The sequence below is a fragment of the Bufo gargarizans genome, chromosome 2 (assembly GCF_014858855.1).
Source record: "Bufo gargarizans isolate SCDJY-AF-19 chromosome 2, ASM1485885v1, whole genome shotgun sequence".
NCBI classification, from domain to species: domain Eukaryota; kingdom Metazoa; phylum Chordata; class Amphibia; order Anura; family Bufonidae; genus Bufo; species Bufo gargarizans.
The window spans coordinates 210,680,727-210,706,563 of NC_058081.1; the positions used below are offsets into that span (position 1 = coordinate 210,680,727).

A 25,837-nucleotide genomic window follows, 5' to 3' on the forward strand; every position below is an offset into this window, starting at 1 on the left:
GTGGTGTATCTGTCAGCAATACTATCCAGTTTGTGGCAAGTAAAGGCATACAATAACTTCTGAAAAGTGATGTCCTTGTACCTCTTTACCAGGATTACTTCACAATTCTGTTACCACCATACCAAACAGATCAACAGACATATTAGCTTACATGACATTTTTGGTCTTCTTAATCATGCTTCTGAGTTGGCGAACGTCTTTGTCTTCAAGAGCACAAAGCCTCAAGTCCAAATTTTCCAATGCAATTCCTTTGAAGCAGTACTCCAAGGCCTGGATGTCTTTGACATTTAGAGGAGTGTTGAAGAGCTCAAACTTTTTCATATTAGCCATAACTTCTTTTGTGACTTTCTCATCATGTAGTTCAAAAATACAGTGGATGATTTTCAGCTTTTCAGAAGGTTTCTTATAATTCTGAAAACTTTTCTTGAGCCAGTCTGACAGTAACTCTTGTGTTTTATCGTTCATCGTGTGGGTTTTATCACATAGACTATCACAGTTTGGATATTTCAGAAGTCTCATAAAGAATCTTATAAAATGATAAAATTTTGCATTGTGCTCATCTGCAATGGATTGTAGCAATGCATTGGTACTGGGTATTGTATTGTTTCCAAACACCCAGAAATCAAGGCACTCTGTTAAGTCTCCTGTACGGTGTGTTTCCCATACACAGTGTGCAGCTGCTAACATGTCTCTCAGCATATTGCACTGGTACTTGTATTGTGTTTGGCAATTATATAAATTCAGAAATTTTTTCCAAGGCTTGATGTGGTTTGGTTTTCCTTTAATAAGGTTTTCATAGGAATCATTTGCCATACTTATAAACATATTTTTCATCTCTCTGCTTTTTCCTATGGAGTTAGTAATCCACTTTAACATAATCTCAGTTAGAAGTTGATATGGACTGGAATCTCCATTTATTATCAGATTGCTTTCAGCCTTGAAATAACTCATCAGTACAACAAAAGCAGGAGTGTAAGTGATACGTGATATTCTTTCCTCTTTATTACCCAACTTTTGGTCTTTTGTGGTATTTCTATCATAGATATTTTTAGTCTCTTCTTCAGTAAAGTCCAGAAGAATAAATTCAGAGTTGCATTTCTCCTGTAAGTCAATCAAAGAGTCAAAGCGACAAACCATTAAAACATCTGTATTAGGGACAAGTTGTTTTGTCATGATTTTTTCCAACAAGGTGTATATGTTTAAAGGGGTATTCATGTCATACTCCTGATTTGAGCTTGGGTCCTCATTTCCATGCACAAGGTCATCAAGTTCATCAAAAATAAGAAGTACACCATCCATCGTGAGAATTGAAGAAAGGCCGTTATATATTTTGTCACATATTTCCTTCAGACTCATATTACTTTTTATTTTTTTGCAGGATATACGCAAAATACATTTATACATCTTAATGTGTTCTTGTATCCATTTATTTTGTAGCCATTTGCAGAAGTAGCTCTTTCCTGTCCCTGCATCCCCCACTAGAACCATTCTTCTGGATAAAACCCTCCGATTTCCTGGTGTAAAAAGGTCTTCTGCATTTATAGCCTCTGACTTGTCTCCTATATATATGTTCTTTGTTCCAGAACACTCAAGGAAACTATGTATTTTCACAAATAATCTTCTGTTTTGATCAGAATAATCTTTACGTAAAATGGAGGTCAAATGTTTTTTATACTCTTGTAATATATATCCTATGAAAAAAAGAAAATAGCAGATCTTATAAATATAATATTCTCAGAAAATGGAAGTGCTTAACATGAGGCAGTTTTCTCACCTATTCAGTGTCTTGGGATGCACATATTAAAATTTCAGTGAAAATGGCACAAATGATGTCAAACTCATTTGATATGTCAGACACTTTTCTCATTGTTATGCTGCCTCATACCTGAACTACAGATGTGTCCACACTTACCTTTACTTGAGTTTGGCTAAGCACTCAAATTTTTCACAAAAAAAATTCAACAGAATATCAAAACCTGTTAGCAAAGCACTTCACAGGCCACAGCAGTCATCACAACTACTGGGTGGCTATACACATATAGACATCTTGTGACAGAATATCGCAAAATCATGTTTTTTTTTTTTTCTCATGCCATACATCATGGAATATGCTGAGCCAAAAGGAAAGGTAAGGAAGGACACATGTAAACATATGCATCAATATATTACGCTAAAAATAAATTTGATCCCTTTTTTTTTTTACATCTTTTCCAAGTCAATGTTAAATCTGTCTAAAACATGTACTTTACATTTGGCACATACCATGTACTCTATTATTTTGCTGAAATCTGTGGAGGAATTCTTGCACGTTTACAACAGATGTAAAGCAATTACTCTAAAAACATCTATTAGATCCTGACCTTCACTGCCCAATCAGAGAGAAGGCTACATTTTTAACTATCTGTTGGCCAATACAGGGCTTGTCCAGCCAGGAAAAAATATTGATAAAACAGCTTAGAATATTATAAAATAACAAACGGAAGTAATACCTTACTGAACCACTCCGGCTCCAACTCTTCCTGGGAGGGGGGCTCAACAAGTATCACAACAAGATCATTCTGTCACGGTGGGGTGTGGGGGAAACTCCCCACCATACAACGGGAGGCAACAGGGAATCAACAAGGCCAGGAGGAGGAATAAGGGAGTAGGTCACCTCCTACAGCGTCCCTAATTCTGACTTTGACTCCTAACTGTATGAGCCAACCCAGATGGTAGGAGGGCTCATACTCCGAAACCCCCCTTGACTTTTCTCGCATTTTGTTACATCACAGCCTTAAATTCAATGTTTTGTTAATCTGAATTTTATGTGATTGATCAGAACACAATAGTCTAAGTTGGTGAAGTGAAATTAGAAGAATATATAAATAAAACTATTGTTTAGAAAAAGAAAACAGAAAATTGACACGTGCGTATGTATTCATCCCCTTTGTTAGGAAGTCCATAAAAAGCTCTGGTGCAACTAATTACCTTCAGAAGTCACATAATTAGTGAAATGATGTCCACCTATGTGCAATGTAATTGTCACATGATCTGTCATTACATATACACACCTTTTTTGAAAGGCCTCAGAGGCTGCAACACCTAAGCAAGAGGCATCACTAATCAAACACTGCCATGAAGACCAAGGAACTCTCCAAACAAGTAAGGGACAATGTTGTTGAGAAGTACAAGTCAGGGTTAGGTTTTAAAAAAATATCCAAATCCTTGATGATCCCCAGGAGCACCATCAAATCTATCATAACCAAATGGAAAGAACATGGCACAACAGCAAACCTGCCAAGAGATGGCCGTCCACCAAAACTCACGGACCGGGCAAAGAGGGCATTAATCAGAGAGGCATCACAGAGACCTAAAGGTAACCCTGGAGGACCTGCAGAGTTCCACAGCAGAGACTGGAGCATCTGTACACAGGATGAGAATAAGCCGTATGCTCGATAGAGTTGGGCTTTATGGCAGAGTGGCCAGAAGAAAGCCATTACTCTCAGCTAAAAACAAAAAGGCATGTTGTGAGTTTGCAAAAAGGCATGTGGGAGACTCCCAAGATGTATGGAGGAAGGTACTCTAGTCTAATGAGAATAAAATTTAACTTTTCAGACATCAAAGAAAACGCTATGTCTGGCGCAAACCCAACACATCACATGACCCAAATAACACAATCCCCACAGTGAAACATGGTGGTGGCAGCATCATGCTATGGGGATGTTTATCAGCAGCCAGGACTAGGAAACTGCTCAGAGTTGAGGGAAAGGTGGTGCTAAATACAGGGATATTCTTGAGCAAAACCTGTACAACTCTGCGTAATTTGAGGCTAGGACGGAGGTTCACCTTCCAGCACGACAATGACCCCAAACACACCACTTTAGGGGGGTGAATAGTTATGCACATTGACTCTTTCTGTCATTTTGTCCTATTTGTTGTTTGCTTCACAATAAAAAAAAAAACATCTTCAAAGTTGTCGGCATGTTCTGTAAATTAAATGATGCAAATACTCAAACAATCCATGTTAATTCCAGGTTGTGACACACCAAAATACGAAAAAAGTGAATACTTTTGCAAGGCACTGTATATGGATTGTACAGATTTTCTCAGTGAGAATCAGTACTAGTGTTGGGCGCGAATATTTTAATCGCAAATTTGAATCACGAATATCGCCACTTTGATAATTTGCGAAGATTTAGAATATAGTGCTATATATTCCCTCCCTGCTTCTTCCTTGTGGACCAATGAGAAGGCAGCAATGTCTTTGTCTGAGCTTAGCAACACCCCTAGCAACCAATAGGAAAGTTTCCTACCCCTTACTATATAATAAACTCCCTAGCAGTTTTTTTGCAGTACTGAAAGAGACAGCAGTGTTAGTTAGTTAGCTTATACACTGCATGTCCCAAAAAAAAGCCAACACCTGGATTTAACTAAGCAAATAGTTATGAGCCTCCTATTGGATAATTACTGCATGGGTGATTATCTTTCAGCTGGCAACAAGTTATTTAACCCCAACTGGTGCAATGAGTTGCTTCTCATTTCTTAAACAACCATGTCGAAAGACACATCTCATGGTCGTGGAAAAGATGTTAGTCTGTTTGAGAAGGGTCAAATCATTGGCATGCATCAAGCAGAGAAAACATCTAAGGAGATTGCAGAAACTACTAAAATTGGGTTAAGAACTGTCCAACTCATTATTAAAAAACGGGAAGGATGGTGGGGACCCATCGTATTCGAGGAAGAGATGTGGCGGGAAAAAATCCTGAATGATCGTGATCGGCGATCACTTAAACATTTGGTGAAATTAAATCGAAGAAAAACAACAGTAGAATTCAGGGCTATGTTTAATAGTGAAACTAAAAGCATTTCCACACGCACAATGCGAAGGGAACTCAAGGGATGGGACTGAACAGCTTTAAAGCCATAAGAAAACCACTAATCAGTTAGGCAAACCAGAAAAAAAGTCTTAAATTTGCTAGTGAGCATAAAGATTGGACTCGGGAGCAATGGAAGAAGGTCATGTGGTCTGATGAATCAAGATTTACCCTGTTCCAGAGTGATGGGCACATCAGGGTAAGAAGAGAGGCAGATGAAGTGATGCACCCATCATGCCTAGTGCCTACTGTACAAGCCTGTGGGGGCAGTGTTATGATCTGGGGTTGCTGCAGTTGGTCAGGTCTAGCAACAGTATGTGCTCCAAGAATGAGGTCAGCTGACTACCTGAACATACTGAATGACCAGGTTATTCGTGAATGGATTTTTTCTTCCCTGATGGCACAGGCATATTCCAAGATGACAATGCCAGGATTCATCAGGCTCAAATTGTTAATGAGTGATTCAGGGAGCATGAGACATCATTTTCACACATGGATTGTCCACCACAGTGTCCAGACCTTAACCTCATTGAGAATCTTTCGGATGTGCTGGAGAAGACTCTGCGCAGCAGTCAGACTCTACCATCATCAATGCAAGATCTTGGTGAAAAATTTATGCAACACTGGATGGAAATAAATCTTGTGACATTGCAGAAGCTTATCGAAACAATGCCACAGCGAATGTATGCTGTAATCAAAGCTAAAGGCGGTCCAACAAAATATTTTTGTGGCGACTTTTTTTTTTGGACGGGCAGTGTATAAATACAGTCCTGATCAAAAGTTTAAGACCACTTGAAAAATAGCAAAAAATCATATTTTACATTGTTGGATCTTAACAAGGTTCCAAGTAGAGCTTCAACATGCAACAAGAAGAAATAAGAGTGAGACAAGTGATCCAGGGATTTATTCTGATTGCCTGATTGGAGTCGGGAAGGAATTTTTATTCCCCTAAAGTGAGGAAAATTGGCTTCTACCTCACAGGGGTTTTTTGCCTTCCTCTGGATCAACTTGCAGGATAACAGGCCGAACTGGATGGACAAATGTCTTTTTTCGGCCTTATGTACTATGTTACTATGTTACAAAACATTTTTTGAGCATTCAATTAATAGAAAATAACGATTAAACTGAAACAGGCTGTTTTTCAGCTGATCAAAATTTTAGGACCACATGCCTTTAAAAGGCCAAATCTGTGCAAAGATGTGGATTCATTGTCATTTTCTGTCAGGTAGTCACACGTTGTGATGGCAAAGGCAAAAACACTCCCTTTTTGAACGTGGTCGGGTTGTTGAACTGCATAAGCAGGGTCTCTCACAGCGCGCCATCGCTGCTGAGGTGGGACGCAGTAAGACAGTCATTTGGAATTTCTTAAATGATCCTGAGGGTTATGGAACAAAAAAGTCAGGTGGAAGACCCAAAAAAATGTCATCAGCACTGAGCCGGAGGATCCAATTGGCTATCCGTCAAGACACTGGACGATTCACGACTCAAATTAAGGCCCTTACTGGTGCTGACTGAAGCCCCATAACCATCAGACGGCATCTGAGACTGAAGGGCTTCAAAAACAAAAAACCTCTTCAAAGACCTCGTCTCCTTGAACGCCACAGACTTTGCAAGAGAGCACCAAACATGGGACATTCAAAGGTGGAAGAAAGTTTTATTCTCTGATGAGAATTTTTTTTACCTTGGTGGTCCTGATGGTTTCCAACTTTACTGGCATGACAAGCAGATCCCACCTGAGATGTTTTCTACTTGCCATAGTGGAGGGGGCGCCATAATGGTCTGGGGGTGCTTTTTCCTTCAGTGGAACAATGGAGCTTCAGGAAGTGCAGGGGCGTCAAACAGCCACTGGCTATGTCCAGATGTTGCAGAGAGCATTCCTCATGACTGAGGGCCTTCGTCTGTGTGGTAACGACTGGGTTTTTCAACAGGACAACGCTACAGTACACAATGCCTGCAGGACAAGGGACCTCTTCCAGGAGAATAACATCACTCTTTTGGCCCATCCTGCGTGTTCCCCTGATCTAAATCCAATTGAGAACCTTTGGGGATGGATGGCAAGGGAAGTTTACAAAAATGGACAACTGTTCCAGACAGTAGATGGCCTTCGTGCGGCCGTGTTCACTACTTGGAGAAATGTTCCCACTCACCTAATGGAAACGCTTGCATCAAGCTTGCCGAAAGAATTTTTGAAGTGATATACAATAACGGCGGAGCTACTCATTACTGAGTTCATGTTTGGAAGTTGGATTTCTGTTTTGGGGGGATTTCATTTTTCTTTTGGAGGTGTGGTCCTAAACTTTTGATCAGCTGAAAAACAGCCTGTTTCAGTTTATTCGTTGTTTTCATTAAATTGAATGCTCAAAAAATGTTTTGTCTCACTCCCATTTCTGTTGTGAAGGGTGTTTTCTTCACCAGGTAAAGAATTCTTCGGTCATCCACCACAGTTGTTTTCCGTGGTCTTCTGGGGTTTTTGGTGTTGCTGAGCTCACCGGTGTGTTCCTTCTTTTTAAGGATGGTCCTAACAGTTGTTTTGGCCACGCCTAATGTTTTTGCTATCTCTCTGATGGATTTTTTTTTTTTTTCAGCTTGCTTCACTGATAGTGACAGCTCTTTGGATCTCATCTTGAGAGTTGACAGCAACAGATTCGAAATGCAAATAGCACACTTGAAATGAACTCTGGACCTTTTATCTGCTCATTGTAATTGGGATAATGAGGGAATAATACACACCTGGCCATGGAACAGCTGAGACGCCAACTGTCCCATTACTTTTGGTCCCTTAATAAGTGGAAGGCACATATACAAACTGTTGTAATTCCTACACCGTTCACCTGATTTGAATGTAAATACCCTCAAATTAAAGCTGACAGTCTGCAGTTAAAGCACATCTTGTTAGTTTTATTTCAAATCCATTGTGGTGGTGTATAGAGCCAAAAATGTTAGAATTGTGTTGATGTCCCAATATTTATGGACCTGGCTGTATGTAGTCAGACCTGCTAAAATGCGAAGTTGCACGTATTGCGCCAAAATATGCCCATCATTAATTGCCGATTTTCACAATCACAAATATATTGAATATATCTGCATATAAAGCTATTGTAATGTTCTGCCGTGCCAACCCTTTTCTCCAGTCTCAGGAAACTTCTAGCAGCTTGAAAAATGTAGCAACAGTGACCCACGCCTGTATTGCGCGCGGATTACATGACCGATTTTTGCAATCAAGAATATCATTTATAATTTATGACTAATATTCGCCCAAATATTCACGAAATATTGCAAATTAGAATATTGCCCCTGCCGCTCATCACTAGTCAGTACATGAGGACCAGTTGGAGCAAATCAACATAATTAGTAGATATATTTAATTGTTGCAGTTACAGTAGTTCAAAACTTTCAGTTAGTTAAAACCTTTTTATCCTTCGTGCCTCCTAGTACCTCTAACAGCCTGCCCTGGTTACTACTTTTGTAGGTCAACATTTTGTTTCTTTCCAATTTCAGTTAAAGGGGTTGTCTCATCATGGACAATGGGGGTATATCGCTAGGATATGCCCCTATTGTCTTATAGGTGCGGGTCCCATCACTGGGATCCACACCTATATCAAGAACGGAGCCCTGCAAGTAAGGAAGGGCGCACTGTGCATGTGCAACCGCCCTCCATTCATTTTCTATGGGACCGTGGAAAATAGCCGAGCGCTGACTCGGCTATTTTCCTGTCGGCCCCATAGAAAGGAATGGGAGCAGGGGCCGCGCATGCGAGTTGCGCTTTCATTCACTTCTATGGGGAGCCGGCTTGGTGGTGGTCGGACCGGAGTCCTCCAGCCACCACCTTGCGGGGCTCCGTTCTCTATATAGGTGCAGGTCCCAGCAGTGGGACCCACACCTAAAGACAATGGGGGCATATCCTAGCGATATGCCCCCATTGTCTATGATGAAACAACCCCTTTAACTTCAAAAGACCCATGAATGTTCTCTTTGTTGTTGTCAGACCACCCAAGAGCCAAAGGTACTTGTAAATTAATATTCTAATATTTCTGGTGCCCATCATATGTTAAAGATGTTATGACCAAGTTTCTGATTGTTAAGAAGGCAAAATGATTTGGTTTTCTGAGGTTTGTTGCAACTTGTGCCTATACTCTAGAAACTCTCAGCTCATATATCCATGCATTTTATGAACATCTACCAGACGTTGTGGGTCATAATTGACTGGATCCCACTGGGACTGTGAAGTGAATGTGAGCAGTGCTGTAGTAACCAGCTCCGTCCACTACATGGTAGAGAGGGCAATGCAGTTCCAATGCCTATTTCCTGTGCCAGAGCTACTCCGAAAGATCTGATTGGTGGAAGTGCAAGAGGTCATCAATCATTAAATCCTGAATAGAGTAAATTTAAAATTAAGTTTTAGTCAGAGTTATGGAGTCTTACATGTCACCAGAGTTATAGAGTCTTACGTGTACTTTAAGTTTCCCTTAATTGAACAGAGACTTGCCCATTCTGCCCTCTTCTACATCACTGATTAGGCCTGAGTTGGCCATGCCAACATGCCGACCAAGCAGCACTGTAATGAGAAACTTCAGCTTCACCCTAAGAAAGTAGGTAATCTCCAGATTTGTACCATACTGGTAAATGAAACCTTAAAGGGAATGTGTCATCAGAAATGGGAGAGTTTTCTAGGCATGATCTGTGACCTGTGCAGAGGTCAGGAGGGGGTAGACAATGATGATATTGTGTATTATGAATGGTGGATCCTGTGTTATCTGTCATTGTAATTCTTCGTGTGATGATAATCTGATGGCTACTGGAAAAATACCTGTACAGAACAGAAAACCTCGATATATTATTAGGTTTAGTGGCCAGTCCAAAAACCAGGGCTGTGGAGTCGGTAGATAAATGCTCCGACTCCTCAGTTTTTGGTACTTCCGACTCTGATTCCTCTGTATTTAGTATGCGAATGTATTTTATACATTCCTTGAAGGAAAGAAAGGCAACATACATGTCATTACCACAGAACTACTGGCTAGGAAGCCAACAGTCTACTGTATTGAACAGTTTAAGTAAAAGACAAACACAATGAAAACAATAAAGTTTTTTTTATCAAGTGGCTGGATAAGTAGCAGCAGGCATAAACATCAGGAACAGGAACTTTACCAGTTCAAAAATGGTGCTGCTGCCGCCTTCTACTTTGTGTGCTGATCTGCTGATGATAGGGCAGTGGGAGGATCCAGGAAGGGGCATTTATTTTAAAACATGATTTCCCTAGTAGAATCCCATAGTCATGTTTAAAGTTTAAGCTAACAATCTGAGTTTACAAGTTTTTATAGCCTTAGCTGAATGACAGCAGTTTTTCAAATGGTTTACAGCTTCAGTCTTGAACTATTGACTATCCATTCCCTTCACTTATACAAGTGTCTAGTCCTGCAAAAAACAGATTTACTTAATCAGTTATCAGTGAGAGGCTAGGTTAACCATGGGCGTTGCGTTCCCTGTAACAGCGGAACACAACACAATGGAAAGTATAAGTATTGCCGCTCCTTAACTGTGCGTTGCGTGCCATATAGTGAAGCATATAGTGTTCGTTTTGCGGTAACGTGACACACTGCATGCATTGGCCTACAGTAGAGAAGTACTTAATTATAACTTTTTGTGAATTGGGACATTTAAACTTGCTTTTTTTTTTATTCCAATTTAAATTTAGGAGTCGTCGGAGTCGGTTCATTTTTGCCAACTCTGACTCCAGGTACCCAAAAGTGCCTCCGACTCCTCGACTCCAACTCCACAGCTCTGCCAAAAACTGCACAATTTTAGGACATTTTTAAAATATAGTGACATAGAAAATTTTAATTAAAATTGCCAAAAATGTTAAAAAAATATCCTTTAAATAAAAACATGATTTAAACAAGAGGTCATTTCCTGATGACACATTCCCATTAAGGGTATGAGGGAGCCCAAGATCTGGGACCAAAAGCTGAATTTCCATATTTTATCCCTGGAATTACATCTCAGGGTACAGCTCAAAAAAGAAGTAGAATACTTAACTAATGAATGACATTGATGGGTTATACTAAACATATTTGTGGTGGGAATTTCCCAGTCAAAAGAAGTTCTATGTTAAAGAGGGAGTATCACCAAGACCACCCACTTCCATATGCCAGTCCGGACCTTCCTCTATGAGCCAGTGCAGCTGCTAATTATTAGCCGTTCCTGCTCTGATGGCCGAGGCCAATCCCTGTATTAATTGCATGGCCATTCACTTAAATAGTCCCTCCTGGATAAATGGATCACTGGCCACAACTTTCTCTTTTAATAACAGCTGGTTGCCTCAGTTAGTGGACAAGGTTAATACCTAAAAGGGGTTGTCATGATCAGACAACCCCTTTAACAGAAAAGTCACATGAGTTATGTACAGTACAGTTTATATGAATCTTATTGTCCTTTGAACTGAAATACAGTATCTACAGCATACAGTATGTTACCTGATGGGTTGTTTATGAGGGACATAGTTTCTGCAAGAAAAGAGATATACATACTGTTACTGACAATTGATTTATTCTGTATACAATTACAACACTGCAATACCAGTCTTAAGACTGTATTACACAGGCTGATTCTGCCAGAGATTGTCAGGAGGGAAGCGTTCCTTTCCGGCAATCGCCTGCTCGCTAGTGGAGGAGACCACTGGTATTACATGCAGTGATTTCCTCCTCAGTATGGGGAGGAATGACCGCTATGCCATCGCTCTTCCCTATACTGAATCATTGTTTGCCGGCAGATCGTGATTAGACACCACAATTTGCCCCCTGCAAACGTAATTTTTAAACCTGTCAAAAGATTTGGAATTGCTTGATGAACGAGTGTTTGCTCATTCATCGGTTAACCGGCGGCAGAATTACACTGCCAGATCATCACTAACGAGCGCTACTATGAACGATTGTTAATGATCATCTGGCAGAAAATCTGCCAATGTAATACAGGCTTTAGAATCCATTCCCCAACATACAGGTTACTTCCCATTATCATTACCATTTACAAGCAGCAGGGGGTATTGTTTATAAGTAAACTGTGGGTAGTCGATTTTTTCCCACACTCCAAAAGCATAATGATAGGTTAATATACCCTAGTGTGGGCAACACGGTGGCTCAGTGGTTAGAACTGGTACCTTGCAGCGCTGGGGTCCTGGCTTTGAATCTGACCAAGGACACCTGCATGGAGTTTTTATGTCCTCCCCTTGTTTGTGTGGATTTCATCCAGTTTCCTCCCTCACTCCAAAGACATACTGATAGGGAACTTAGATAGTGAGCCCCATTGGGGACAATGTGATGATAATGTCTGTAAAGAGCTGCGGAATATAGCAGCGCTATATAAGTGCATAAAATAAAAAGTGTGTATGAGATATAAAGAATTTAATATGTGTTATGAGTAAAATGACAATATATGTTCCGAGCTACAGAATATGTTGGTGCAATTTATATAAAAGTAACCTAGATAAAATATAAATATTCCCATTGCCCCATTATCAGATGTAAGTCCTTAATAAATCTGTTCAGTATGCTAAATCTTTCCACAGCTCCGGCTCTGCCTCCTTTGGTTTTCTATACACTACATGGCTATATGCCTAACAGCACCAACTGGAAGTCTTGTACTAAATATTAAAGAGGACCTGTCACCGCTCCTGACAAGTCTGTTTTTATAGTTACTTGCATTCCTCATGTAATAACAATTCTGGAACATCTACTCATGACTCCATGGTGTGGCATTCCTTTATTATTCCTGCTAGAAGTTATGAATAAATGACTAGCATTCTGCAATGAAGGTCCAGCTTGGTGTTACCAGTTGGGGGAGGTTATCCCTGCATAGTCTGACACTATCCAAACAGTACTGCCAGTGTCAGACTGTGCAGGGACATGCCCCCAACTAGTAACACCCAGATGGACCATCACTGCAAACTTCTAACAATTCATTCATCATTTCTAGCAGGAATAATAAAAGAATGACACAACACAGTCATAAGAATGGGTTTTCCAGAATGGTTATTAAATGGAGGATGCAAGTAGTTAACAGACATTTCAGGAGAGGTGACAGATCCTTAAAGCAACAAAGGCATGAAGCACAGAAACCGCGGGGACCTGGCGTCTCTACCTGGACAATGTGTAAGAATTACTGCTGCACTTTTTTGGTTGTTTCCATCTTATAAAGTGCTGGCATATGGCTGTCCAAACCCCAGTAGAAACACACTAGAACTCCAACACACATGACACATACTGGTGTAACTAGAACCATAGCAGCAGCTTTGGGGTCCAGGGATTGTGAGGGCCCTCTCAGTTGCAAAAACATTTTTTGTAGAGAATAACAAGTTGGTGCCTTTCTGGCACCACTACGTGGGTTCTTATATATATATATATATATATATATCTTATATATATAAAAATTTGTTTCTGTCTGTCTGTTCTTTATGTGCGACCAAACAACTGAACCCATTTTCACCACATTTGGCGAATAGGTACACCAGGTGTCCGGGAAGCTTTTAGACTGGGTCTCAGCTCTCTAGAACTGTACAGTTCCAGAGATATTCCCAAAAAATGATCTGCATTAGCCAATACAACCCTGCAAGTCTTTCTCTTCAAATCCCAACTGCCATACACACGGTCATATGTCCCTTATCAGCCTCTTAGTCTACACATACGCACAGTTTTACTCCAGGTTTCCATAACAACACAGGCATTTTTCTTTACTGCTGTAGGTCAGCTTTAGGCTAGGGCTACATGACGACATGTGTTACTTGACAATATGTCTCACGACACATAGGGCACAACTACACTGCGACATTGGGGTGAGCTGGACCGCAGAGTGAAGGCAAAAGGGCCAACAACTGTTAAGCATCTCTGGGAACTCCTTCAAGACTGTTGGAAGACCATTTCAGGTGACTACCTCTTGAAGCTTATCAAGAGAATGCCAAGAGTGTGCAAAGCAGTAATCAAAGCAAAAGGTGGCTACTTTGAAGAACCTAGAATATGACATATTTTCAGTCTGTACTGTATATATACACTCACCTAAAGAATTATTAGGAACACCATACTAATACGGTGTTGGACCCCCTTTTGCCTTCAGAACTGCCTTAATTCTACGTGGCATTGATTCAACAAGGTGCTGATAGCATTTTTTTTTTTAAATGTTGGCCCATATTGATAGGATAACATCTTGCAGTTGATGGAGATTTGAGGGATGCACATCCAGGGAATGAAGCTCCCGTTACACCACATCCCAAAGATGCTTCATTGGGTTGAGATCTGGTGACTGTGGGGGCCATTTTAGTACAGTGAACTCATTGTCATGTTCAAGAAGCCATTTTTCCAGTCTTCAACAGTCCAATTTTGGTGAGCTCGTGCAAGTTGTAGCCTCTTTTTCCTATTTGTAGTGGAGATGAGTGGTACCCGGTGGGGTCTTCTGCTGTTGTAGCCCATCCGCCTCGAGGTTGTGCGTGTTGTGGCTTCACAAATGCTTTGCTGCATACCTCGGTTGTAACGAGTGGTTATTTCAGTCAACGTTGCTCTTCTATCAGCTTGAATCAGTCGGCCCATTCTCCTCTGACCTCTAGCATCAACAAGGCATTTTCGCCCACAGGACTGCCGCATACTGGATGTTTTTCCCTTTTCACACCATTCTTTGTAAACCCTAGAAATGGTTGTGAGTGAAAATCCCAGTAACTGAGCAGATTGTGAAATACTCAGACCGGCCCGTCTGGCACCAACAACCATGTCACGTTCAAAATTGCTTAAATCACCTTTCTTTCCCATTCTGACATTCAGTTTGGAGTTCAGGAGATTGTCTTGACCAGGACCACAACCCTACATGCATTGAAGCAACTGCCATGTGATTGGTTGACTAGATAATCGCATTAATGAGAAATAGAACAGGTGTTCCTAATAATTCTTTAGGTGAGTGTATATATATATATATATAATAGAAACATAGAATGTGTCGGCAGATAAGAACCATTTGGCCCATCTACTCTGCCCAATATAGTGAATACTATGAATTGCCCCTGGCCCTATCTTATATGAAGGATGGCCTTATGCCTATCCCATGCATGCTTAAACTCCTTCACTGTATTTGCAGCTACCACTTCTGCAGGAAGGCTATTCCATGCATCCACTACTCTCTCAGTAAAGTAATACTTCCTGATATTTAAAATAAGAAGGTAGCAGGCACACTCATAGATGGGATAAATAAAGTGTTTTTTATTTTGTTAAAATCTTACATATGTTAAAATTGGGTACTGGTGTTTCAAGAAAAGGTAGGTGTAATAGTCTGGGCACTTGTTACGGGTGCCAGATGGGAGGTGACTGATATTAGGTGGTCTTGGGGTAAATTCGTGGAGAATGGATGGGGGAAAAAATGGACGGTATTTAGTCCGTTGGGGTAGGTGGTGTGTTGTGATATAGAGAGGGGGATGGTCGGGGAGTACAGTCTTTTGAGACTGGCTAGAGTAGGTGGGGTAGCCTTTCCCAGTAGTTTGTGATATATGGTGTAGAATAGAGTGAATTGAGCTAAAAGGGAAAAAAACAATTCATGTAGTAGGTGAAATAAAATGGATAAAAAATAGAAAAATTATGTAAAAAATAGAAAAGAGTACAGTCTTATGTATTATAGTTCAGCATCCGGTGGTCCCAAAGATAGCGCTAAAAAGAAAAATTAAAAATGGTAGAGAGATAGTATGTGTTACGTATGTAACTTATTGTCCCATAAGTAGCACTTTAAACAAGATTTCAGTAAGTTAAAAAGTGATACTTTTCTGTGTAATAGAAGGCCTTATATTTGTGGGAAGATGTATAGCTCCTGTGGGGGAATTGGTGCTCTGGACCTCGGTGCGGCGTCCCGCACTGTCTTAGGTACAGAGATCGCTTACCCGCCACGTGGAGGTGTCTTCCTTCACTGCTCCGGTCAGTTGTTGCTTGCAGTAGGATTCTCCGGCTGTCGGCGTCCCTCGTGGTCTCCAGGCGCGCGCGCTCGTAGTTAGGTCTGTAATATTCACGTGACCTAGTGTCGGTCACGTGATCGGGATCTGCCGGGCCGGTTTGCAAGTAGAAATAGAGCTGGGGGAGCGCTTCTACTTCTATATCCACTATCACTGCCCCGTTTGGCAAGATTCCTCCTTTCTCCTTAAACGCGTTTCGGGACTATACTTGGTCCCTTCTTCAGTAAGTGGAGGACTTGCGGCGTCTGTCTGGAATTTATTTGCCGTTTTGAATTAGTTGATTGATTTAGGGTGCAGCCCATCACTCAGGGTTGATTGGAGAGTGGGTTGTTCTTTGCCTAATTGAAATGATTGTTTCATTTTGGAACATCAGGTTTTGATACTGAGGGACCAAAAAATAAGGTCCATTGGGAAATAATGTAATTGATGATCAGAGTAGAGAGTTGACCTTGGTGGTTAAATAGGTAATTGGGATGGAATAAAAGATTAAGATGGGATGAGAATTTTGGGATAAATGAGAATTCTTGGGATAAGGTGTTTGGTATAGGGGGATAATTGGAGATGGTGGCAAAGCGTTGACAGCCTTGGATGCAATTGCATCCAGTGTGTGTGTTCTATGTAACATCTTGGTGTGGATGAGACTAGTGTACATATTGGGGTGCATGAGTCTAGTATAGGTATGTGTGTATCTGTGTTCCTATGTGTGTAAATGTGTAGTGGAAAATGTGGTTAGCAATCTTGGGGTATGGTTATGTGTATATCAATTTAGTGAGGATGTAGCTGATGTGTGTGTATATAAGTCTAGTGTGGGTATGTGTGTGTATGTGTATATGCGTGTGTGTGACGTATGAGAGGACTTCCTGATATTACTTTTAAACCTTTGCCCCTCTAATTTAAAACTATGTCCTCTTGTAGCAGTTTTTCTTCTTTTAAATATTCTCTCCTCTTTTACCTTGTTGATTCCCTTTATATATTTAATAGTTTCTATACACCAAGCATTCTGCTAGCATTTCCTGCTGCTCTATGACATTGTCTGCCTACCTTTAAGTCTTCTGAAATAATGACCCCTAAATCCCTTTCCTTAGATACTGAGGTTAGGACTGTATCACTGATTTTATATTCTGCTCTTGGGTTTTTACACCCCAGGTGCATTATCTTGCACTTATCAACATTAAATTTTAGTTGCCAGATTTTTGACCATTCCTCTAGTTTTCCTAAATCCTTTTCCATTTGGTGTATCCCTCCAGGAACATCAACCCTGTTACAAATCTTTGTGTCATTCAGCAAAAAGACACACCTTACCATCGAGGCCTTCTGCAATTTCAGCTGATAAAGATATTAAAGCAATATGGGTCCCAGAACAGATCCCTGAGGTACCCCACTGCTAACAAGACCATGGTCTGAATATACTCCATTGACTACAACCCTCTGTTGCCTGTCCCTCAGCCACTGCCTAATCCATTCAACAATATGGGAGTCCACGCCCAAAGACTGCAATTTATTAATGATAAGCCTTCTATGTGGGACAGTATCAAAAGCCTTACTAAAGCTATTACCAAACCTCTTATTATTGCTTTCTGTGCTGCCATATCAGTTTCCTAACATAAAGTGGTGAAGGACAATTTCATTTTGCTATGGGGCCCTATGAATTCTAGTTTCATGACTATACACAATTCTACAATAAAAATTACTGAAACTTGTCCCTCTGGTGCCACCTATAGCTACTCTGTAAGACGATCTGAATTCCTGATTTTTCAAATTCCCCTCATCAGTATATTGTCACTGAATGGTGTGCCCCTGATTGCACAATGAATAATTACATTTATTGTCATTATCAATAACACTATGCTCGTTTTGCATTTTCAGCCCAAATTAAACTAGTGAGTGCTGTATAGTGTAAGTGATGCTGATTATGTATTTTTTATCTACATACTCACTTCCATTCTGGCCCTGTGCTCCCCACAAATCAGCAGTAAAATACATTGAGAGGACTCCTGAACTCAGGCACATAATGGAGAGGACTCCTGAGCTCAGGTACATAAGGGAGAGGACTCCTGAGCTCACACACATAATGAAGAGGACTCCTGAGCTCACACACATAATGACGAGGACTCCTGAGCTCACACAAATAATGGAGAGGACTCCTGAGATCACACACATAATGGAGAGGATTCCTGAGCTCACACACATAATGGAGAGGACTCCTGAGCTCAGGCACATAATGGAGAGGACTCCTGAGCTCAGGCACATAATGGAGAGGACTCCTGAGCGCAGGCACATAATGGAGTGGACTTCTGAGCTCAGGCACAAAATGGAGTGGACTTCTGAGCTCAGGCACATAATGGAGAGGACTCCTGAACTCACACACATCATGGAGAGGACTCCTGAGCTCACACACATAATGGAGAGGACTCCTGAGCTCTCACACATAATGGAGAAGACTCCTGAACTCAGGTACATAAGGGAGAGGACTCCTGAGCTCAGGTACATAAGGGAGAGGACTCCTGAGCTCACACACATGATGATGAGGACTCCTGAGCTCACACACATAATGGAGAGGACTCCTGAGCTCACATACATAATGGAGAGGACTCCTGAGCTTGGGCACATAATGGAGAGGACTCCTGAGCTCACACACATAATGGAGAGGACTCCTGAGCTCACACACATAAAGGAGAGGACTCCTGAGCTCAGGCACATAATGGAGAGGACTTCTGAGCTCACACACATAATGGAGAGGACTCCTGAGCTCAGGCACATAATGGAGAGGACTCCTGAGCTCACACACATAATGGAGAGGACTCCTGAGCTCAGGCACATAATGGAGAGGACTTCTGAGCTCACGCACATGATGGAGAGTACTCAGAGGCTGCTGGTTTGTGGGAGCACAGAGTATGAAGATAAAAATGACATAACCTGACTCCTCTCCACTTTACACCACTAACTCTAGTTTGGAAGTATTTTAGAGCTGACAGATTCCCTTTAATGAAACTCAATAACTAAGAAAATCAGCTTTTTATTTTTCCATTGTATAAGATGTAAAGTATTCTGTTCACCTTCATCTTTTTCATTTCTTGTTTGTCTTAGTTTAACAAATAGCAGGAGACCAAAGCCCCAAATGAAAGCCACACTGACGAGACAAATGGCAATTCTTGCTTTGGATAGAAACTTATATTCTTCAATCTGGTCATCACTTCTCTCTTAAAGTGAAATAAAAACATTGTCATGAAATATTTCATAGTAGGGTATTTTCAAAGAAGCATTGCCAGCAAAAGATGAATCTGTTAATTCACAGCAGCCACAAAAAGCAATCTACAATTGGAAACTGAAAATGGATTAGAAAAAATGAATATGTTTCAGCATCTGGCTACTAGCAAAGAAATATAGGCGATACTTTCTCTTTAATAAGTGAGCCATATTTGTATTATAATAGGTCATTATGGGTGTATAATGAGCATGGTGAGTGAGGTTATGTTCTACTACGTTATTATTTATTACTTTATATGTATTTGTTATTTCATTATGAGTAATTTGTTATGGGGTCTGTTACTGCTTTGTATATGTATTGGAGCTGCTGCAGAGATTAATAAAGTATCTTCTCTACTTTTAGCATTTGTAAGGGTAACTAATTAAAGATTACCTTCAACTCTAAGGATCACATATTGCATGGTGAATCCTGAAGACTTTAGTATGCTGTGACAAGCGTAAGATCCAGCATCTGACATTAGCAGGTTCTTCAAAAGCAATGACAAATTACCCGAAGGCAATAAGTCATAAAACATCTCTGTTCTACCTCGATAGGAATCGGCTTGATAAGCAAACTGGCTCGAGCCATCATAGAAACTATGGACCACATCATCATTTTCTGATCGCTGCCAGTGAATTACAGTGTGACTGTAATCAAACTGCTCCTTGTAGGTGACTGTACATGGTAGGAGAACATCTTTATGCAGCTGTCCTGTAACATCTAAGGGGTGAAAAGTGGCACACTGGCAGGAGAAAACAGACATGTTTACAACACTTCTATCTGAGAACAATTATTATTATTATTATTATTATTATTATTATTATTATTATATTACTATACAATATGATATTATGTTATAGCACCATCATCTTCCAGGGTGGGTGCTGGACATATAAAACACAGATGGGCAGATTTTACACTCTTTTGTAAGCATTTTACGCCTCATCTGACAAGGGTGTGTGGCTTCTTTAGAAATTAGGAAATAGAGTGTGGCCTAAATGCACCTTGGTGCACCAATAATGTACCCTAAAGCCTCATTCATACGTCAGTGTTTGGTCAGTGATTTCCATCAGTGATTTTGAGCCAAAACCAGGTGCGGCTCTAAGGCTACTTTCACACTAGCAGCACGGACCTCTGGCAGGCTGTTTCGTCGGGTGAACAGCCTGTCGAATCCGTCCTGCCGCTAGTGACCATATGCCTCCGGACTGCCGCTCCGTCCCCATTGACTATAATGAGGGTGGGGGCGGAGTTCTGGCGAGGCACGGCAGCGCACGGAGAGAGGTTGCCGGAATAAAACTACGTAGATGGACATGTCCGACATTTATTCCGGCAGCCTCTCGCCTTCCCGGAACTCCGCACCACCTCCATTATAGTCAATGGGGACGGAGCCGCAGTCCGGGGGCACAAGGTCACTAGCGGCAGGATGGATCAGACAGGCTGTTCACCGAACGGAACAGCCTGCCGGTGGTGTTTTCATGACACATTGTACTTTATGTTAGTGGTAAATTTTGGTAGAACTAACATTTATGTCTACTGTATGTTGTAATCATTTTGTAAGCATCAATTTATTTTTTAGGACGTTGGAAGGCTTCTAACTTTTACAGAAATTGTTAAAAAGGGGTCATGGCACTGACATCTTGTAATGTATTAGTGACCAAAAAATCTTACATGCCCCGGATGGTATCAATAAAAACACAAATGGCCCTGCAAAAAATAAGCCCTCACACAGCTCTTTAGAAGTGAATATAAAAAAGGTATGGTGGTCAGAATATGGCGCAAACATGTCATTTGCAGACAGATCAGGATCCTGATCAGTCTGACAAATGCATTGCAATACTGGAGTTTTTTCCAGTGTCATCCGGAAAAACGGATACGTTATTTATTATTTTTCACATTTTTAAAGGTCCTGGAAACCTGGAATTCAGGCAAGTGTTCCGGAATTTTGGCCGGAGAAAATACAGCAGAATGCCGCGGTAATTTCTCCATCCCCCAAAAAAACGTAAAAGTGACTGAACTGAAGACATCCTGATGCATACCGAACGGATTGCTTTCCATTCAGAATGCATTAGGACAAAATTGATCATTTGATTTCCAGTATTAAGCCGCTAGGATGGAACTCAATACCGGAAAACTTTTACACTAGTGTAAAAGTACCCTTAGTACAGACCTGTTTACAGACCTGCAAAATAAGGCCTCTTTCACACGACCGTATGGCTTTTTCGGTGTTTTGCAGTCCGTTTTTCAAGGATCCATTGTTCCGTTTTTTGTTTCCGTTGTGTTTCTGTTCCGTTTTTCCGTTCCATTTTTCAGTATGGTATATACAGCATACAGTAATTACATAGAAAAAATTGGGCTGGGCATAAAATTTTTAATAGATGGTTCCGCAAAAACAGAAAGGATACGGAAGACATACGGATGCATTTCCGTATGTGTTCCATTTTTTTTGTGAACCCATTAAACTTGAATGGAGCCACGGAACGTGATTTGCGGGCAATAATAGAACATGTTCTATCTTTCAACGGAAATACGGAAACAAAATGCATACGTAGTACATTCCTTTTTTTTGCGGAACCATTGAAGTGAATGGTTCCGTATACGGACCATATACGGGACACAAAAAACGGCCCGTAAACGGAAAAAAACACCTTTTGCAGGGATAATCTCACCTTCCTAAAAGTTACTCATTAATATAAATACATTAATTTCTTTTTTAAATTTAATCCTATAGGATAACGGGTGTTTAGTCTCAGAATCCAGAAGGCTTCACGTAGTAAAACCTTCTGTTTGCTGTTGCCACCTCTGGGTGGCAATGTTACTTTCTCAAATGCATAAGTGCAAAGTCCTACCGTACTTCTATTATGTACATTAATAAGGACTAAGTAAGGACGAGTAAGGACTAATAAGTCTGAAACATGTCAACCTAGCGGTGGAGGGAGAAGCTGTCCATGTATGTGAATTGTGACCATTATGAATAAAGAAAACATCTAGGTTTTATCCTGAATGCTGGAACTTCTTTTTCTTTGTGTTTCAAGTAAGGACTGGTCCGGTCTGTTCCGTGCACGGGAAAAGATATGGTGAGCTGGAAAAACGTGTTTGTTTATACTTATATATGTGATACTAGTGCCTTATGTGTGTATACAGGTATAAAGATTGAGGCAGGCCAAAACACATCTTACAAAAAATTGTATGTGATACAACACTTGAATAAAGTTTACAAGTTGAGAGTGCTAGGACCCTTTTTCTATATTGCTGTTATTTTGCTCATGCACCATGGAATTAGTGGAGCTGGAAATTTTGCCCACAGAATCATTAATTTGAGCCTGAAAATCATTAGGGGACGGGGTCCACATTGAATCGCTTAAGGGGGTAATCTGGTTTTCCCATATTAATGACCTATCCTCAGGATAGGTAATCAATATCAGATGGATGTATTTTCTTCACTGTTTACCTGCTTGCTGTTGACACTGCAGTGGTAGAGCAGTGTAATTACATCTCCATCCCAGTCACTTGAATGGGGCGGAGCAGTTGTATTTACACATCGTCCTCTTCAAGGGAATGGGAAGGCGGAGTTGTAATTATACTGCTCGCCACTGCAGTGTCAACAGCGAGCCGGTAAACAGTGAAGAGAACATAGCACTTGCACGAGTGCTGCGGTCTCATCAAGTGGCTAATCAGCAGCGGTGCCGGGAGTTGAATCCCCACCGATCTGATATTGATCACCTATTTTGAGGAGAGGTCATCAATATGAGACAAATGGCTAACTCCTTTAATTGGGGGCTATCCTTAGAATGTTGGGGAGCCTTCCAGGGGGTCCCTGATGACTGGCCGAGGAGGACAAGAGGAATGAGAGATCCTCTTCTCCATCTATGAGGTCATGAAAACAAGATTAAACTCCAAATCAATGCAAGATAAGGAATGTATTGTAATGTATCACACAGTACGTAAATGATACACCTAGGTGGACATACACTTTAAGGTATGTTTATCTTAACCACTACAGGACCGCCGTACGCAGGATCGCGTCCTGGCGGCGGCCCTGTAATACCTCCTGGATGCCCCAGCGCGTCCTCTCGCGAGACGCAATATTTCCTGTGAACGCGCGCACACAGGCGCGCGCGTTCACAGGATTGGCAGGTAAACGAGTGGATCTACAGCCTGCCAATGGCGATCGCTCGCTGGCAGGCTGTAGATGCGATTTTTTTAACCCCTAAGAGGTATATTAGACGCTGTTTTGATAACAGCGTCTAATATACCTGCTACCTGGTCCTCTGGTGGTCCCTTTTGCTTGGATCGACCACCAGAGGACACAGGCAGCTCTGTAAAGTAGCACCACACACCACTACACCCCCCCTTGTCACTTATTAACCCCTTATTAACCCCTGATCCCCCCATATAGACTCCCTGATCACCTCTTCTGTCATTGATCAGCCCCCTGTAAGGCTCCATTCAGACGTCCGTATGTGTTTTGCGGATCCGCAAAACACGGACACCGGCAATGTGCTTTCCGCATTTTGCGGCTCCGCACATTGCCAGAACTATATAGAAAATGCCTTTTCTTGTCCGCAATTACGGACAAGAATAGGACATGTTCTATAGGCTCTACAAAAAACGCAGTGTTCGTCCGATCAGGCCTGATCTTGTGCGCACACTTGCCTAGAGTCCGCCCCACCGCAGTGACAGAAATAATTTTTTTCTGATAACTGCAAAAACACCGTAAAATCGCTGCGGCACTATAAAAAGATCACTTTTGAGGGGCATATTGAGTCTATGAAAGATTGAACTTTTTGTCACAAGTTAGCGGAAAGGGAGACTTTGTGAGAAAAAACAAAAAAAAAATCAATTTCCGCTAACTTGTGCCAAAAATAAATAAATTCTATGAACTCGCCATGCCCCTCACGGAATACCTTGGGGTGTCTTCTTTCCAAAATGGGGTCACATGTGGGGTATTTATACTGCCCTGGCATTTTAGGTGCCCTAAAGCGTGAGAAGAAGTCTGGAATCCAAATGTCTAAAAATGCCCTCCTAAAAGGAATTTGGGCCCCTTTGTGCACCTAGGCTGCAAAATAGTGTCACACATGTGGTATCGCCGTACTCAGGAGAAGTAGGGCAATGTGTTTTGGGGTGTCTTTTTACATATACCCATGCTGGGTGAGATAAATATCTCTGTCAAATGACAGATTGCCCTACTTCTTCTGAGTACGGCGATACCACGTGTGACACTTATTTGCAGGCTAGGTGGGCAAAGGGGCCCAAATTCTAAAGAGCACCTTTAGGATTTCACAAGGCATTTTTTACGCATTTGGATTCCAAACTACTTCTCACGCTTTAGGTCTCCTAAAATGCCAGGGCAGTATAAATACCCCACAAGTGACCCCATTTTGGAAAGAAGACACCCCAAGGTATTTCGTGATGGGCATAGTGAGTTCATGGAAGTTTTTATTTTTTGTCACAAGTTAGTGGAATATGAGACTTTGTAAGAAAAAAAAATCATCATTTTCCGCTAACTTGCGCCAAAAAAAAATAAATTCTATGAACTCGCCATGCCCCTCACGGAATACCTTGGGGTGTCTTCTTTCCAAAATGGGGTCACTTGTGCGGTATTTATGCTGCCATGGCATTTTAGGCACCCTAATGCGTGAGAACTAGTTTGAAATCGAAATGTGTTAAAAATGCCCTGTGAAATCCTAAAGGTGCTCTTCAGAATTTGGGCCCCTTTGCCCACCTAGGCTGCAGAAAAGTGTCACACGTGGTATCGCTGTACTCAGGAGAAGTAGGGCTATGTGTTTTGGGGTGTCTTTTTACATATACCCATGCTGGGTGAGATAAATATCTCTGTCAAATGACAAAAAATGGCAAAAGTTGTCTTTTAGAGAGATATTTCTCTCACCCAGCATGGGTATATGTAGAAATACACCCCAAAACCCATTGCCCTACTTCTCCTGAGTACGGCGATACCACATGTGTGCCACTTTTTTGCAGCCTAGGTGGGCAAAGGGGCCCAAATTCTAAAGAGCACCTTTAGGATTTCACAGGGCATTTTTTACACATTTGGATTTCAAACTACTTCTCACGCATTAGGGCCCCTAAAATGCCAGGGCAGTATAACTACCCCACAAGTGACCCCATTTTGGAAAAAAGACACCCCAAGGTATTTCGTGATGGGCATAGTGAGTTCATGAAAGTTTTTATTAAGTTTTTATTTAAGTAAGTGGAATATGAGACTTTGTAAGAAAAAAATATACATAAAAAATCATAATTTTCCGCTAACTTGTGACAAAAAATAAAAACTTCTAGGAACTCACTATGCCCATCAGCGAATACCTTAGGGTGTCTACTTTCCGAAATGGGGTCATTTGTGGGGGATTTTCTAATTGTCTGGCCATTTTAGAACCTCAGGAAACATGACAGGTGCTCAGAAAGTCAGAGCTGCTTCAAAATGCGGAAATTCACATTTTTGTACCATAGTTTGTAAACGCTATAACTTTCGCGCAAACCAATAAATATACACTTATTGCATTTTTTTTATCAAAAACATATAGAACAATACATTTAGAGAAAAATTTATATAGAAATTTAGTTGTTTTTTAATAAAAATTGCAACTGAGTGAAAAATGTCATTTTTTTTGCAAAAATTTCGGTAAATTTCGATTAATAACAAAAAAGTAAAAATGTCAGCAGCAATGAAATACCACCATATGAAAGCTCTATAAGTGAGAAGAAAAGGAGGTAAAATTTATTTGGGTGGTAAGTTGTATGACCGAGCAATAA

The 25,837-nt window shown here is 41.0% G+C and overlaps 1 protein-coding gene across 1 annotated transcript in view; it reads right to left on the bottom strand.

The window, feature by feature from the left end:
• LOC122927774 overlaps nt 1-25,837 on the bottom strand; it is a 104,642-nt gene that overhangs the window by 17,343 nt on the left and 61,462 nt on the right. The window contains exons 6-9 of the mRNA XM_044279958.1: nt 19,463-19,789; nt 18,879-19,022; nt 11,324-11,353; nt 152-1,691 (exon numbers count right to left, since the gene is read on the bottom strand). Of these exons, the coding sequence (XP_044135893.1) occupies nt 152-1,691; nt 11,324-11,353; nt 18,879-19,022; nt 19,463-19,789 (2,041 nt within the window). The remainder of the gene's footprint in view (nt 1-151; nt 1,692-11,323; nt 11,354-18,878; nt 19,023-19,462; nt 19,790-25,837) is intronic.